Consider the following 16,864-nt stretch of genomic DNA (forward strand, 5'->3'; position numbering starts at 1 on the left):
CCTAAAAAGCCCAGTCCTGTCTGGGTGGAGAGGACGATCAGGTGGTTTATTGTATCAGGTTGAAGAGTATGACAACACTTGTCATAAACAGCTGCTGATTGATGAGAACAAACCAACCAGTGAAGCTGTGGTTCAGGAAACCAAAACAAACTGTTGCAAAGATGCTCTCCAAAGAGCCGAGGGCAACTCACTGCAGTAGGCTGCAGCTGCGATCACATTGTGAGATGGACATCAATAACTTTCTGACATGGTCTGAACTTTGTCCCACACCAGTCTTTGGTTTATAATGGCCAATTTTCAGCCTCTATCTGGGTGGTTCTGAGATCAACGCTTAATAGCAGTGATCTGTGTGCTCAATATTCTTTTTCACTTGTGTAACATGTGTGTCAAGTGTGATGGGATCTGATCGAAGCCAGTCTGTTCAGATGATGTTTTCAGTGTTGTTTTATAAAGTGGTTTAAGGGTGATGCTGCTGCGCGATGAACTCTGCATTGGTTTCTTCTACCTCATCCATCTCCTCTCAGCACACCACTGCTTATCTTTTTCTGGGCCGAAACCTGTCTGCTGCTAAGTGGGTCTTGGATTTCCACAAAATAAAATGTCTCATTCTTATCAGTGCGTGCCACAGCCTGGTGTCAATGACAACATCCATTTTATTAGCTCAGTTTAACAGATGCTTTGGATTTTTTTTCTCTGTATGAAAGAGTAACTGTTGAAAGCTCAGGGCCATCAGCGAGCGTTATGAATGGTGGTTATACGCTGCTGTCGATAGAAGTGCCTCATCATTTAGACTAATTTAGTGGCAGATGGGAATCTCCAGTGCTCTTTGAAAGGAATATCAGTGAGGCTTACAGTTTAAAATACCACCGGTTATATGGATAGCTGCAACAAAACAGATTAATGATCACATTATCTTGTCTTAACGAGGGGAAACCCCAAAGTCTGGTTTTAAAAGGTCAATTCTCACAGATACAAACAACATTATGCTTCTTCCATTATCCCTGTAGTGGTTTTTATTTGGAGCAGGTTCAAAGGTGCACTCAGAATTTAAGGGCTGATGTACTTTGTCTGAGATTCATTACTTAAGTAATTTTTGGTCACAATATATTAACACATGAACACTTTATTCTAACCTGCGAATCTGTTAAGTGAAGCAAATAAAGTCACAAAGATTGCAGTTCCTCAAATGGCCACTTGGGGCTTACTTCAAATGGATGTCAAGCTGCATAGGCTTGTTTGTAAAATGCCAACACATTCTTGGTCCCATAACATATTACGCTATGTGACAAGTTGTCAGAAAATGCCTGACTTTAGAACAAAGATAAACAATGCTGATTTTCTCCTACATAACAACAAAAGAAGGTGAATTTTCATAAAATGCAGATTTAAGGTTTAAAGGTATGCATCATTATAACACTCTGCCTTGACTGACGTGTATTTCCGCTAGCTGTCTGCACTCTTCCACCTTAGTTTATTTCAGTCACTGAACTCTTGACTTTGTGGTGTTGTAACTGTTTGGACAAGTTTACCAGCAGAGACCTTTTAGGCAGGCGGCCTGGTTGGTAATGTGCGCGATGTAGTTGTGCTGTTGCGGGAAATGAGAGACCACACCTCACTGCTTGGTCAAAGAGTGAGAGTAGCAAGACTGTGTGAGAGACTATGGCAGCCAAAAATGTGTCTAGATAGCTTAATTTGAGGTAAGACAGTTATCAACCTGCTGCATGCTGTGTTTGATGCCTTTGGAAAAGGTCAAGTTTGCTGCAGGTTTGCATCGATGACTCTGCTCGTCTCGCCATTTCTTCAAATTTGTCTGTGATTATGAGCCTCGGGTCCACTGAGGTATCGATGTTTGTGTCAAAATGTGGGGACCTGTCCATAAATACACAAACCATGTGCGATGTAAGGCTACATCCATCTATTGTATTCTTTCTGTGATTCATACACATTTAGGAACCACAAGTAACAACAGTATTTATGGATTCATGTTTTTGACCACATGCCAACCGTACGTCCAATATCACAGCTCCTTTTAGCTCTCTTTGTCTCCACCAGCTCCTGAATTACGTACTCATTTACCAGTTCTGCAGCTGGTGGTAAAAGAATGAGCTGTTAATGGTGAAAATGTATTGGCCTTGAATGCAAATATGGCTTTCACCATAAGTAGCCTACTGGCATATTCATTTATTAGAACTAAGATCCTCATGTGTTAAGTTGTTTAAGCAGATGTTTTTCTATTTTCTGAAGCAGTTCCTCCACCCGAGTGTGTGACTTGTAACTGTGTGACTTGTGCAGTCTAGACTGCAGTGTAGCTCCAAGACAGCATCATTTATTTAACTCCCATATTTTTTGTTTTGTTAGCATGCTTTTAGGCTGCCGCATTTTATGTTGCATGTGTGGCTGTGTGTAAGGCAGTGCTTCCCAACCCTCTGGCATTGTCTCTGCTCACTGGAAGAAAATAGGATTACATAATTAAGTCTTTCATCAGCAGCCAACGACAGGCGGAGTATTTGCTCGGTTCCCCATTTGACTGTTAATTTATTATCATTTTACACGTCTTCGGAGATGACAGAGCAGTTTGGGAAAATGCTTTGTTTCACAATAATTCTTTGCACGGCACAACTCAGCCAGCCATTTCTGTAAAACTCCCAAAGGCCAGCAAAAGTGTATATTTATTGAAAATCTGTGAACAGGGAGATATTTTCAGTGCTGAGGAAGCAGCCACAGCTGCACACTAACCCTACAAATGCACTCCACCAAACTGTTTGTTATTCATAGGCAGCGAGTCAAGCAGAACACACTCTCATCTCAGCGTCTCCGGCTTGTGAAAGGCTTATCATAAGGTGATGGGATACTTCGTTATATTCAGATGGGCCTCAAGAGTCCCCTGGTACAAAGGTTGTGACCATGGTGATGAAAGAGGATCAGTTATTCGGTTGGCTTCTTAAAGAGTGGTTGATAATAGATTGAGCCATATGCAAACATGGATGTAGAACATTGTGGCTCTATAATGGCTGAAAATAGAGAAACAGACAAACAAATTTGTCATCTGACATGTGACGTAGCTAAGGTGATGCAGGATCAAAAGGTCAGAAATAAGTTAAGAGTTAATGTTACCAACAGTGATAGTAACAGCCTAACACAGTGGTAAGACCCGCCTCCATGTCCTTTTTTGTCACAAGTCATAAAGGTAGAGAGTGGACTGGTTGTTTTGACTGGCTGCTGTCATTTCAAATGACTTCTTCTACTGCAAAGCATTTTCAGTGTTTAGGCAGCTCACTTCATTAGGATGAGTCAGCATTTAAACACTTGAATGCACTGTACTCCAGTCCATTTAAGAGTGTATATTTTCCCTTTCAGATCATCTCTTTGATCCTTTCTAATTTGTGCTGCAGTCTTTACGCTACAGAACACAGACAAAGTGTCTTCCTGCTCTGTCGCACAGTGATTCAGACAGGATGGTGGATAAAAGCTGGAGTCTCAGGTTTATCACTTCTCTCTTTGCAGCCGTGAAATTCATCTTTTTCTGCAGCAGCAAGCACAGCCATCACGGCTGACGTGTTTCTTAATGTGTTCTTGGTAGAATCGCTCTCAAAATTGCTTCTAAAACACAGATCAGAGGAAGTTAAAGCTTTAGACTCAAAGGGGGAAAACCATATACACTTTATACGCCCATCTCTGGCAGTTATCTTCATTATATGAATTCATCCAACACCATCAGGTTGGTGCTAAATTCTAAATTTTATTAATAACGTGTGTTAATTAGGTAACACTTACAAACAGGTTCTGATATTGATGTCGGACAATATGAGACCAAATGGCATTATTTACTTTTTTAATCTTTTGCATATTGTAAGTTCCAATCATATTAAAAATTATACACTAATCAGCCAATTTACTATAGCCAAACCTTGCTAGTACTGGTTTAGACCCACTTTTACCTTCAAAACTGACTTTTGGTTGACTCAACTAGCCAGTTAAGATGCAGGTCATATCCATATTTGTCAGATTGTTATATACAAAAGAGTCTGTAGAATTTAATAAAAGGTCTGTTTAACTGTTTTATGCTTGGTTGTTAAATCTGATAAGCAGTCACTGCTTTCAAATACGAATCTGCAAAGATCTGTAGATTCTTCACACACATCTTCAACCCAGTGACAGAGAAGACCCCCGTTTTAAAGTGTCAGTGTAAAATATGATCTCCACCCTGGCGTCCGGTGCTGCGTTCTGGGGTGGAATAATGGCTAAAAGGATTATTGAATATTATGTCACAGTAAAGCCAATCTTTGACCCTTTAAATGTAAAATGTTATCATGGCATTATTTCCTCCCATTACACATTTGTGTGGACTAACTTCTGAGTTTCTCAGTTTCTTCTGCTTCAACATTTCTAACCTTCTTATTCGTGGGACTGCTGACCAGGCAACAGATTGATTAGCAGCAGGTGAACATGTGAGTCCAAGCTGAGCAACCAAAACAAAGCAGTTTGTTAATATGTCTGTACTGCCTTTATCCTCCGTATGTTTCTGATTTTCTATCTGCCTGCTGTATCTCTATAGAAACGACATTGATGCTTGTTTTGCTTGTTAATAACACATGTTTGAATCTCCTGGCTGGAGCTCCATGAATTGGTCATTCACTTAACACAAACATGCAAGTGAAGACTAATAATGAGCAATGAGCAGGATGAGATCCAGGCTGATGACCAAGCACCAAATGCCTTTCACAGCATTTGCTCGTGCTGTGATGCTGCGCTTCACAGTGTGAATGTGTGGAAAACAAAGATCTCCAGTCTGTTTAAGATAACCTCAGTGCGAATGATGATGGATAGGTGGACCAATAAGTGATGTTGGATGAACTATAAGAATAATTAAATCTGTGCAGCAACCTGAATAGTTTCTGTCAAAATCCATCCAGAGTCTGCGACCTGAGGGACTCACTGTAAGCCAAAAAATCCAAAGCAATAACTCAGCTCCAAATATTTGCTTTTCTCTCACTTGATTTGAGCAGAACTGTTAAGTGAGAAATTTAGTGACCCTGCACCGTACCTCTGAGGCCCAACTAACTTATGTACACAAGAAATCGATGTAACCTCGACTGCTTGTCGCTGCAGTTCAATCTGAAGTGTTTGTGTTTTTGACCCCTGTGTGTTTGTGACTGATGCAGTTCAGCAGTCATTAATCCTTAGTTCTCTGCCTGTATAAAGTACAGTGGTGGGAAAAATACTGGAAGAATCAGCTTCTTCACACTGGAAGAAGCTGAACTAGAACAGATACCTGAATTCAAGCTCCTTAGAAAAGATAGCTCAAGCTATAGATTAGTACAAAGAAGTCATCCTAATTGGGCTTTCATCAGCACAGAAAAGAAGATCAGACACCAACTAGGGAGGATCAGAAAGACAAACGCAACAACACTGTCATCCCCTCTGTATCGGAAAAACTCAGGAGAGTCTTCTCCAAGCACGACATCCCAGTGTACTTCAGGCCCAGCCGCACACTCAGACAAACACTGGTTCATCCCAAAGACAAAACTCCTAAACATAAGCTTAACAATTAGAGTATGCTATACAGTGTAGCAAGGAATGCTCAGACCTCTACATTGGAGAGACCAAACAGCCACTTCACAAACGCATGGCACAACATAGAAGAGCCACCTCCACGGGTGTCCACCTGCATCTAAAGGACAAAGGTCACTCTTTCGAAGATGCCAGTGTTCACATTTTGGACGGAGAAGACAGTTTGAAAAAGGGGTGAAAGAAGCCATCTATATCCACTGTGAGCGACCATCTTTGAACAGAGGTGAAGAGGCGAAGGTAGACATTTGGTGGTCTGCCATCTATAATCCAGTTCTGAGATCCCTTCCCACACGCCTTAATGCCCACTCACATCCTGGTCCATCCGGGGGGACACTCCCACTGGGCTTAAATCTGGGACTCTCCACCATTTGACCCTAAAACTAAAGAAGCTTCTTGAATGAGAGGTGAAACATCTTCAAGCAACTTAAAGAAGTCCAGATGCTTTTCTTTCCAAGCTCCTTAGACAGCTTTAAGGATCCTTTGACTTTTCCTTTAGCGCTGGCATAATATCGGCATTTGTTCTTTTTTGTGTGATGTGTCTACACTGTTGGATGCATAGGGCCTTTTCATGTTAGCATGTAGCTCAGAGCACTGCTCTGTCTCACTGTTGCGTCCTTGTGGGAAGATCTTGGTTTAACTTTATTTTTGACATTTTTCACCTTTCATTCTGAGAGGTACAGAGCATAGACAGGAAAGCAGGGAGAAGGTGGATTTACATGCAGGTGATACAGGTGCCATTTAAGTAGATTTGTATTCTGTAACCTCTGCATTTATTTTGCTGTTCTCTTCTAATCCTGACAGCCAGAGTGAAAGAGGATCTCACTGATGCAGTTTTCTCTCGTCTCCTTGGGTTTTGCTTTCAGCTGGCTCTCACTGAGCTTGTTCTTAGACACTCAGTTGTCCCAGCAGACCTCTGGGTCGTGTGATGTTGGCTCGGCAGTCTGTCTGTTCATCACCCCCGAGGCTACACAGGAAGTTTTCAGGGATTCCCTCCCTCCTACCTTCCCAGTATTTAACATCCTGCCCCCTGTTTTGCATCTGTAATTTTCTTGCTATAATAATATCATTGTGCACTTGTTAACACTTTTACAAATGGGCCAGTGTTATTTATAATGAGCAGGAACAATGATAATGAGGTTAGCTTGGCACTTACCCAGTGTTGTTTAATACTGCCCATCTGTAGTGCCTGACATGTTTCTCTAATTACACTGTCCACTGATTTATTGATCCGAGCTCTCTCTGCACATCTGATCACTCCCTGAACATTCGGGCAACATAGTACACTTTTTATGAAGTCCAATATTTCCCCCCAACAGGAGAGAAGGTTTTCCAGGGCCTTTTAATGTCACAAAATGACAACTTTAAAGAATCATTTGAACCTTTTTATTTTGTTATTACTGGTGCCAGCTTCTTGACTACTAAGAGTAACTTCCGTGTTAGAGCCATGAAATAGATCGTAAAATAATTACACACATAATTTCTTTTTATTTTGTACCAATAATATTTTTAAATATTTTTTTGTGAAAGACAATAACAGGGGACTAAGCGAGGAAGAGAATACTTTATACTTTTTTGAGAACACTTCAGGTTAGTGTTCATAATTAGTGAGTAACTATTACAATTCAGTAAAACAAGATTGTAAGAATTTCAACTGTTGATCATTTTTACCTTTGTGACCTGAATATTTCACACTACTGAATATTTACATCATGGTGTGCTTGTACTGATCATATTCACTCTAAGCAGGCAGATAGCGCTGCTCTTTTGACCTGCTGCAGAACATTCAGCCAGCGTTTGTAGTCGTGACGCTCGGAGCTGCTTGATCCCTCAGGCTGAACGTTGTCTTTCTCTCTCCCACTGAGCTGCTGCTGCTGCTGCTGCAGTTCTCTTTAAAGAGACTGTGGAAAGCTACTAAAATTACTTCAGTGCCTGCTACAGCTGCAGTCGACCCTCAGAGACTTTCTCTCCAAGGACATGTCATCTCTGCCTGTTCTCCTGAGCACATACATGTCGAAGATTTGTCATCGCTGCAGGCAAACAGTAAACAATCTTGGAGAAATTCTGCATGGCGGGCAGATGTCACGGCTTTATTAGCTTCCATGTTTGCTTGTGATTTCTTAAGATGAAGCAATGGGATGGAGAGATTTTGTGTCTCAGAATTATTTGATTTACAACCCTGTTAAACTTTACACCATCACTAATGGGTGTCATTGGGTGCAGCCTTTTAATTAGTAACCACGGCAAAGACTGACACCACAGGAAATTGGAATAAATGACCTCACTTCAGTAAGATGACTAGTTAAATCCACTGGACACTAAATAATTTACAGGGTTAATAACCTGCTCACTAAATACATATTATTATTCTTAGACTATACTAGAGTAGCTTTGCATGATTTACATGAATAGTTCATAACAATACTTGTTTGTCTTACGCTAGGCCTCAGTACAGCCCCTCTAAAACAAGCTTTTTATCAATATTTAAGCAAACTTCTTGACTGCCCCTCATAAACAAAAGACTTGCTATAGTTCATGTGAGCATCCACCATTATAAGAATGGATGTGTGATAGAAAATAAGAAACAGTGAAATAGATCCCATTTGAGGATTTCTAAGGACTCAAAGAGGCGAATGTGTCCAGTATTTAACACAATATAAATTGAGACACATTTTATCTCCTTCTTAATGTGGTGAATCATCACATTAATCCTTCCAGTCGGGAACTGTTCGTAGGATGCCAAATTGATCATACAGTAAATGCTCAGTTTATTATGTCTATTTGTTGAGCTTACAGCCTTTTCCTTTGGCACAGCATGCTCCTGTCAGTAAGACAAAACAGAGCAGCTTCACAGAGACAGAGGTGCCATGAAAAAGAGCAGGCAGTCCTGCTGATACAATCAGGATTGCTAATTATGACTCAATGAGGAAAGACAAGTTCTTTTCTGTACAAACTAAATATTTTATAAATACCTAATGATGTCTTGAAAAGGGAATCCTCTATGTGGGAATGACTCTTCAGACCATTTTGAAGTAGTATTATATTCTGACTGTGATATCATGGGATTGCCTGACTGTTTCAAGTATTCAGTGTCTGGATTTAAAAACAGTACATGGATTATAATCACAAGTGTTCTTGGGGTAAACTTGAATTTAACCCCCACCACGGCGGTACTTTCTGTATATGCTGACCTTTGCTGCAGCTCTTTGCTTGTTAATTGCACAGACCTGTGTCACAGCATGGACCATTATATGTTCGGTAGCTCTGTGGTGCACCGCTGTAAATGCCACAGAGTGATTTGGGCTGTAGAGAGAGCTGTGAGATAACTATTAATATAGGCCACTGAGCTCTAGACTCAGTTGTCAGCTTCTTAAAGCTGTCATGTCCTTTTTTTTTCTCCAACCATTAGTGCTGAGCCAGATAATATGTCCTGCAAATGTCAATGCGATGTGAATGCCTGTGGTCCTGTGCATTTCAGTATTAATTACCTTGAACCTAGACTGTTTAAAAATGTGTCTCTGCCTGACAGGTATTGTATGACTCATGCTAACTCTACTCTTTTCTTTGCTTTTCCACAGGATTTATTGTGTCTGAGCCGACTCTGTCCAGCAGCAGCAGCAGTGCAGTGGAGCTGGGAGCTGTCCTCAGTGCTGAATTTATCAGCTCACATAAATACCCATTGCACACTCATGTGCCTGGGCTGCTCCTGATACTTCCTATTCCTTGCAGCAACTGACCAACACCACCTCTACATATCCAAGATGGACGATGACGGTCGCTACAGAGACAGCCGCTCAGACTTCGTCCGTGGCGCCAAGGACATTGCCAAAGTTGCTAAGAAGCAGGTCGGTAAGAAGGTGGGGCGTGGCATGGACAAAATGACAGATGAGTACACCAAACGCTCTTATAAACGATTTGAAGAGGAAGATGACGACGACGATTATGCTGGCGTGCCGAGCAATGATGGCGGATATTATCGCAACGACAGCCGTGCCAATGATGAAGAAGGCCACAGCGACTCCACTGAAGGACACGATGAGGATGACGAGATCTATGAGGGCGAGTACCAGGGCATCCCAAGAGCTGAATCGGGGAAGGCTGGCAGCATGGATGGCGTGACAGCCGCACAGGCACAGCAGTTCAGGGATCTTTCGGCCTATGAGGGCGAGAGGAGAAAAGATCAGGAGGAGTTGGCACAGCAGTATGAGGCCATCCTGCAGGAGTGTGGCCACGGGAAGTTCCAGTGGACGCTCTACTTTGTCCTGGGCCTGGCACTAATGGCAGATGGTGTGGAGATCTTTGTTGTTGGCTTCGTGTTGCCCAGTGCTCAAATAGACATGTGTCTCTCCGAGCCCAACAAAGGCATGCTGGGTAAGACATCCAGATTTCACTCTCTTGCTTGCCCTGAGCTCGCTTGTCAACACTCAGGAGGGGGGATTACATAAGAGCCAATGTGCAACTTTTCTTTCAACTAGTCTACTCTGTATTGTCTCTCTCTCTTTATTTTTTATCTGTGTGCCTCCTTTGGCAGCGTAGGCCACCACTTCACATTTTATCTCTGCCTCATCTTAGCCATTACCTTTGCAGCTTATTCCCTGGTAATTGGTTTTCGACGGCCTCGTTGGCAGTGGAACTACAGCTATTTAAGATTCAACTGCCCATGCAGCTCCTGAACAGCAGCAGAATTTAAAATTGAACGCTCAGCCAGTCCAAACATAGTGTTCTCTGCTTCACTTCAGCTGTTTTTAGCTGGATACAATGTGTGTATTTATGTGTATGCATGTGTGTGTGTGTGTGTGTGTGTTCACACTCAGAAAATGAGGCACCTTCTTGGAGTCCAACCGCTTGTTTCTGTGCTGGTACCCTCTAAAGCAGGGGTCCCCAATCCCAGTCCACGAGGGCCGGTGTCCCTGCAGGTTTCAGATGTGTCCTTGATCCATCACAGCTGATTTAAATGGCTAAATTACCTTCTCAGCATGTCTTGAAGTTCTCCAGAGGCCTGGTAATGAACTAATCATGTGATTCAGGTGTGTTGACCCAGGGTGAGATCTAAAACCTGCAGGGACACCGGCCCTCGTGGACTGGGATTGGGGACCCCTGCTCTAAAGTAATGATGTAGTACCATGGACCACAATGTTTGCAGATGATATTGTGATCTGTGGTGAGAACCTGGAGAGGTGTAGGTTTGTTCTGGAGAGAAGAAGAATGAAAATCAGTAGAAGTATGGTGTGAAGATGGTGGAGTTTTAATTGGGAGTGACCAGGATGGACATGACTAGAAATCATTACATTTTTAATCTCATGATGAGCAGTTTGGAGACAAATTGAGAAAGATGTGCAGAAGAAGGATAGTAGATCAGGTAGGAGGAAAACAGGAAGACCTCAGGGACGATTCATAGCTGTAGTGAAGGAGGACCTGCAGAGTGGTGGTGTGACAGGGAAGGATATTAGGGATAGGGTGAGATACAGGCAGATGATGTGCTATGGTCGCCCCGAAAGGCAGGAAGAAGAAGAAGAAGAAGAAAAAGGAGAAGTAAATACACTTCAGTGAAAGCGACGCATGATTTTGATTGAAGCACTGCTGAATCCATTAACAGATCCCTGTTAGAGCTCTGCCTGGACTCTGTGTTGTTGGTTTTATTTACTGTAATGTTGATGAGTTGGATGCGTTCTGATTACATAATTTCCTCTCAGAGGGGTGTTGACTGTTCAACTGTATGCTGCTCGATGCACATCGTCGCAGCAGATGTGGATGTTGAATATCTGTGGTGTTTAAAGTGAACATCATGGGTTCATAAAAGTGTCCTCTGTACAAACATTACCTGTTAATTCTGATTGACAGTTCAAGTGCTCAAAGTTTGTTTCAGTATGAAACTTTCATTTCAGATTAATTTGAACTTTTGGTGATGATAGACATTCTGATTAAGTGCAGGATGTTTTTATCAACAGTATTATATGATTGATTAACTGGGCTATGCATAAATCAATGGAAACAGCCCAAACAGGCTTATGAGACACAAATAAATAAAAAGAAATCAGGGCCATGAAGTGAAAATAAGACAAAAAGCATGATGCCACCTGAGAAGGGCTAATTTACCCATATCCCCAAAAGAACATTTCATTCTGTCGCCCTCAGTGCACCAAAATATTGAATTTTAAAGATTTGGATATTCTTGCATCTTAATCAGGACAGAACGTCTTCTAATTTACATAACTCACACAGTCCGTTATCCTCCTGGATGTTTTTAAATCTGCCAGCTTCAAGGACAAGAGGAAGGGTTCCCCGTAATGTCTTTGATTCCTCAGTGATTTTGCAGTATAAGGTTCAGAATCACAGTTAAGCTTCATTTCAATATTTTTTTGTAGTTTTGGCTTCAACAAAATGTCTTTTTCAAATCTAGTAAACATCTTTGTTCTGATTTCATGTTGGTCATATTAAATTATTCAACATGAAATTCTATATCGCTCATGGAGAGCTGTGTGAAACCTTGTTATTGAGTCGATCTTCTGCCAAATTAAGCAAATTCATCATTTTACATTTTTGCTTTCTGATCCAGGAATCCATGTCAGAAAAGTCAATGTACAAAAGAAATTATGAACATACAGCTAAAGCTGGTCTGTACAGAGTCTGCTGCAGTTTATTATAAATGATTAGTGCCACATTTATGCAAGATTATCACTCAGTATGGTAACACCCAGAGCATGAGTTACTGTATATGTGTAATACATGAAAATACATGCTCAATTGTCCAGATACAGAGGTCCACAAGATCACTTTTGTTCATCTGGGAAGACCTTACCAGAAACGTTCATCAAGATGTATGCTTACGACAGCCAATGGTATTCATGAATGTAGCCTGTATATAAAAGATGGAAATGGTCACAGTGACATCACCCATTGGTTCTGGACTTTGTTGCCACAAATAATCATACTTCTCAGTTAACAACAGCAAGTTCTTACCACCGATAAGACAGAGAGGTCCAACTCAGTGATGACGACGAAAAGGAAAGATGGAAGAAACAGGAAAGAGGCGGAAGGGCAAATTATTAAAGAAAGCCAATGAAATAACTACTTGTATATAATTTTTCAAAATATTAAAAATTATTACATTTTTCAAAACATTTTCCCTCCAGCTCTCAGACAAACACATTAGCCAGTGCATATGATGGATCATTCTAAAAGGAAGTGGAGCAAAATTAGAAAACTTGCGACTTGAATTGCTGCCTAGTCTGGCTGCCATCTATACCTCCTTTCCCCTTCTTTCTCCCTCTGGGTTTGTGTCATGCTGGAGGAGGGGCAGGGAGACACGACTGGCCTCCATTCCCTCCCCTCTTCCTGTTACGCAACATTCCTGACTCATGCGAGAGAGCCTCTTGTGCTCGTACCTCTCTGCATGCAGTCTCCTCTTCCGACCCCCATCCTCAGGCTCCATCTCAGCCTATCCTGCTAGTTGCTCTTACCCCACGCAGTGTTCTGGATCATCTGTTTTGTGTGTGCATTAGTATGTGCATGTAATGGGTGACTGCAACAATGTCGACATGATCATGGATCCGTCGTTTGACATTTCAGCAACACAAAAACTAGAATTAAATAAGGATCAAACACAGGAAATGATGACAGATCGAGCGGTCTAAATAAAACCCTGGTGCAGCGTTTCTGCTCGACGAGCTCGACGAAACACATCGACACAGCAGTGAAACAGTGAAGTGGTTGTCATTGATTTGCCCTTGTTGTGAAGCTGCAGTGGACTGTAGCTTTTTTGTCATATAGGAGACGGGAATTTGTTCCATGCAGGATATGTGCAGGATCAGCGCATCCTCAGCCTTTTGGTGTTAAGAAGTTTTCTCACTGCTCAGCATTCAGTGTATTTCCAGCCACAGTTCTGTTAAATATAGTCTTGAGAAGGTTTTTTAAATCTGTAACCTTTGCTACAATATGTTCACTGCCTCCTCTAATTATTGCAGTTGCATGGCTGCATTTTGAGACAGCGACTGCACAGTTCTCCTCAGGCTAAAAGGAACCTTTGTGTAATATAATGTATCCTCAGCCTTTTCATGGACATGGAATCAGTAACTGAAATCAAGGATGAAGGGATAAAATGGGTGAAAACAGTCAATCGGTCCTGGGGATGATCTGTCAGAGAAAACTGTAGGCAAAAAGATTTGGATATTGTAGCCTGCTGTACATGTATGAGCATCAGAAAGATGTTAAGTTTGCATATCAGTACTTCTCCAATACTAGAAAATTAATATTGAAGCTCCTGGGTTACATATTCATTTGAAAAACACTGAGCTTTGTTATCAAAATGAGCTTTTTCTTAAATTTCATTTGTATTTTTATAAACCACTAAAAGTAATATTTCCAGTCAGTACAGAAACAGCAGTCGTAAATTATCTTTACTACACGCAACACACAAATAAGCCTTATAACAAATGATTCAGAATACCAGAAAAAACACCTGACTTTGTTTACAAAATTGGAAGCAGCGTAAACAGTGCGGAGGATTTGATGAGTGCTGCCAAACAGAGCTGCAGGTAACCGAGCAAACAGCTTATTCAGGAGATATTTCCCCTCTTTTTGAAGGCATTTTAATCAGCTGCTGCAGTGTTTGTTTGGACCAAACACCCTTATTCACACTACCATCACAAAGTGAGACCACTGCAAAGCACTTATAGCATTTATTACTTCAGCTTTCAGTGGTAGCAGTGGATATTTGCTGGCTGACTTTCAGTCACCACAAGAAACTGCAGCTGTATTCTCCTCCTGCGCTACTTTTTATTTAGTTGTTCAATAAAAACAAAGCAGGGGAAGCACCACAAAGGAGAACCATGCTAATTTTTGCAGGTGATATGAAGGAAAACTAGAAGTTTACAGAAGACATCTCAGCTCACTGTGCTTCACAAGCAAATCGAAAAGTCATAAAATCCACAAACAACAAACCACTGGATGAAAAGTGAATTATTTAAATCACACAGGAAAATGAAATAAATAGACTAATATATAATAAGTAGGGTATAGAGGATGCATATGCTTTTTACTGAAAGACTGACCTTAAATGAACTCCTTTTGAGACATTTTAAATGCTTTTCATTTAACTTATATAAATCTTAAAACCTAAGTGAAAAGATAATCGTTTGCTCAACAGTTGAACACTGACTGTCTACTGATATTGGACCTTAATATCTAGAAGACATGTACATGTACCTTTTGCTTCCTGTGAACATATTGTGTCCTTAAAGGAACCCATAATTACCTTGAACCCTAATAATGAACCCTGAGGGGCACATTTGTGTAGATTGTACCTGTAGGAATACAATTTGGCTTTACTGTACCCTGTTTCTGAGACTTGTAAGTTCATGAGAGAAGAACACTGCAGTGTAAGCCATCTATAAATGATCAGTTCTGCTCTACAAGAGCTGCTAACATGTCTCCCTCACTGGATCCTTAAACAAGCCCCGTGTACTCTGCTAGTTGGGGAAAACCTGCTATTAATAGAAGCCTCCTGCCCTGCCCCCTCTTCATGCACATAGACACACAGTCTCGCACACTTTTGTCCATTTCCACACACACACACACACATGCATATACACTACCCTGGAGCCCTTGAGAGTTCTGTCACAGCGCTGACTGGCCATCGTCCTCCCCCCTTTCTCCCCCCCCCCCCCTCCTCCCCTCCCCCTCATTCAGAGTGCAAAGGTGCTCAGCTGTCTGGAGATTTCTGCTTCTCTCCTTTCTCTTCATTTTGCACCTCGTCCTGCTCACCTCTCTCCTTCCGTCTCTCTTTCTGTCTTCGCCACATTTTGTTTCAGCTTTCTCTGAAAAACAAAACGCAAAACGCGTTTCATGAATGATTAAAATGTAGACGAATAGAAAGCAGTGGTTGTTTTGATGTTACTGAGCATCTGCAGCTTACTGCAGCATCAGATTCACTGGAATTCAATGAAGTGTGTTACTAGTGGTTTGAAAATCATGAAAACGTCACCAATAGGAACATTATTTAATTGAATGCAATTCTAGATTCAAGAGTTTGTTGGGAAAACTGTCAAATAAAAAAAATCACAAAGAAATAGTCGGGATCTCATTACTGCTGAATGATTTCAAATACAAAAGCCGTTGGCAGCAGAACTGTTTTTGATAGGATGCTTCACCTCCACACTGTAGGCTGTAATGGCTTTTCTGTCTCCTTCTCCTTTTATTTAACTGGAATGAGGCTCAAGCTGTAGACTGTGCAGAGTGAATGCAGCCATGAATGTAGCATCTTCTCCAGCTTGGTGTTGTGAACCCAGGCATGATGAAACAGAGGAATTAAATCATATATTGCTTTATTTTCTGGTTTCTTTTCACTGAATCATACTATAGTTTACAAAAGAAATGGCATGCTATATTGAACTAGTGCTTCAGGCTATTAACCTAATCAGGTAAGGTCATTTCCTCATAGAATTCTCTGTGAATGAACTTCTTTGCAGGTCAGTTTTGCCCTTAAAACATCATTTGTTCACTATAAAATCCATATGCTGCCTTTTTGCCATTTCTACCCCATTTCCATACAGTTTACATCATATGGTTCATGTTCTGCTGTAGTCCCTGTTGGTGGTGACCCCATTTAATCCCATAAGGGTGTAGCCAGAACAACCTGCACAAGCATCAATCACAGCATCCCATCAGGCACCACTACTGCTAAGAACTGGGTCATTGCAGTGGATATGTTTTTTTTTTTTTTTTTGCACTATGATGCTTCCTTATTTAACAGTTTAAAACAAAAGCACAGTGTTGTCTCTTTGGCCATTAAATAATAAACTTTTTTCATTAGCTTTTTGGAAACATTTCTGTTTTCTGCTGATTGGTTTGCAGCTTTTCCCTGTAAAGAGCTCCCTGCTGTGGCCAAAACCAGCTCCACGAGTGTAAAAGTCCACAGGCTGTAAAAAAAAAAAGAAATACCTGAAAGAAGCCACCTGTTCATCCACTGGGAATATAGTAGTATTGATTGGTCTTTCGACTGTTATGTGCATCTTTAGGAATTTGGTGAAAAATATTGTTTTTACTGCCAGAATGTATTTTACCTTTAATATTTTAGTTGGTTTCTGCCGTATTTGTCCATTTAAAAGTACATAAAAGCAACAACTTGGGCTTAAATCAAACTCTTCCCTAAGATAATGTTATTTTATTAGTCAAACTAAATATTGATGACATTGTGGTTTAGCTTTAAGGCGAGCTTTGTTAGCCTCTTAATTAATTATTTTACCCCTCAGATATAGAAGAGCGATAAATTGGGACACAATTCATCCTCAAGCCAAAA

The 16,864-nt window shown here is 41.1% G+C and overlaps 1 protein-coding gene across 1 annotated transcript in view; it reads left to right on the forward strand.

Annotated features, from left to right (window-relative positions):
* sv2a (synaptic vesicle glycoprotein 2A) overlaps nt 1-16,864 on the forward strand; it is a 47,154-nt gene that overhangs the window by 9,897 nt on the left and 20,393 nt on the right. The window contains exon 2 of the mRNA XM_085292652.1: nt 9,147-9,939. Within this exon, the coding sequence (XP_085148778.1) occupies nt 9,330-9,939 (610 nt within the window). The 5' untranslated portion in view covers nt 9,147-9,329. The remainder of the gene's footprint in view (nt 1-9,146; nt 9,940-16,864) is intronic.

Source organism: Mchenga conophoros, linkage group LG11 (genome assembly GCF_057382185.1).
Source record: "Mchenga conophoros isolate Kocher_MC1m ecotype Shallow Benthic linkage group LG11, M_conophoros_male_GT1.1, whole genome shotgun sequence".
NCBI lineage: Eukaryota > Metazoa > Chordata > Actinopteri > Cichliformes > Cichlidae > Mchenga > Mchenga conophoros.